Genomic DNA, 835 nt, shown 5'->3' on the forward strand with positions numbered 1-835 from the left:
TCCGAGAATAGTTCACTCCCGGTGTAATTATATTTTTTAATTCAGACGACGAATAATATTCTTTTTAATCAGGTTTAATTGGATATGGAAATCAAGTTTTGAAAATACTTTTTCGACAAATACTATACTCCAGTGAAATGACATTGCCTTGTTCGAGGATCCTAAATAAATGAATGCTTCAATCAAGATCGTGCAAATATATTTCACTAGTATATCATAAATTTTAAGTAATTGTCCAAAAAATTAAACTAGCGCTTTTTTTAGCTTAAAACAAGAAAAAAAAACGAGTTTTATAAAATTTGTAGATAAGATAGTGGGCTTACTTTCCATAGTCTTCGTCGGAAGGTCTCGGCGACGGCGACCTGCTGAACTTTCCGGAGAAAGGGTTGAGACTTTGTGCTTCGAGGTGCTTAGTCGCCTGCTGGTCGAACTTGTGGATCATATCGTTCAGGAGTCCTCCGACGGGCATCTTGTCGCGTTCACTTACAGACTGTCCTCTCTTCGCCGGCTCTCTGGGTTTTAGCTGCCCCACCCTGGACTCGGGCCAGCCACCTCCACCTCCCGCGGTAAACAGTGTCTCTCAGGACCGGAAGGGAAAAATGACTATTCCTTCTATTCGGACGTCGTTCGTTTCAAAAACAAAGCTAAATAAAGACTGTACGCTAATGGTATCACTCGTCATACAGACAAGTTCTCATTTACTGGCTCATGCCCGCCGTTCAAAAATGATATAACCTCATGAAATTAATTCATTTTAATTAACGTTATATAGCAGGATCTGTAAATTGGTAGAATAAAATATCTTGTTTTTGCCGACTTCAAAATAGGTATGTAT

General features: G+C 39.3%; 1 protein-coding gene across 1 annotated transcript in view; it reads right to left on the reverse strand.

Annotated features, from left to right (window-relative positions):
- LOC106683339 (actin-binding Rho-activating protein) overlaps positions 1-510 on the reverse strand; it is an 86,973-nt gene extending 86,463 nt beyond the window's left edge. Inside the window, exon 1 of the mRNA XM_067052142.1 lies at positions 324-510. Coding sequence (XP_066908243.1) covers positions 324-469 — 146 coding nt within the window. The 5' untranslated portion in view covers positions 470-510. The remainder of the gene's footprint in view (positions 1-323) is intronic.
- Between the last annotated feature and the right edge of the window lie 325 nt (positions 511-835).

This window comes from Halyomorpha halys, unplaced genomic scaffold (assembly GCF_000696795.3).
Source record: "Halyomorpha halys isolate HHAL.00 unplaced genomic scaffold, Hhal_1.1 Scaffold26.1, whole genome shotgun sequence".
NCBI classification, from domain to species: Eukaryota; Metazoa; Arthropoda; class Insecta; order Hemiptera; family Pentatomidae; genus Halyomorpha; species Halyomorpha halys.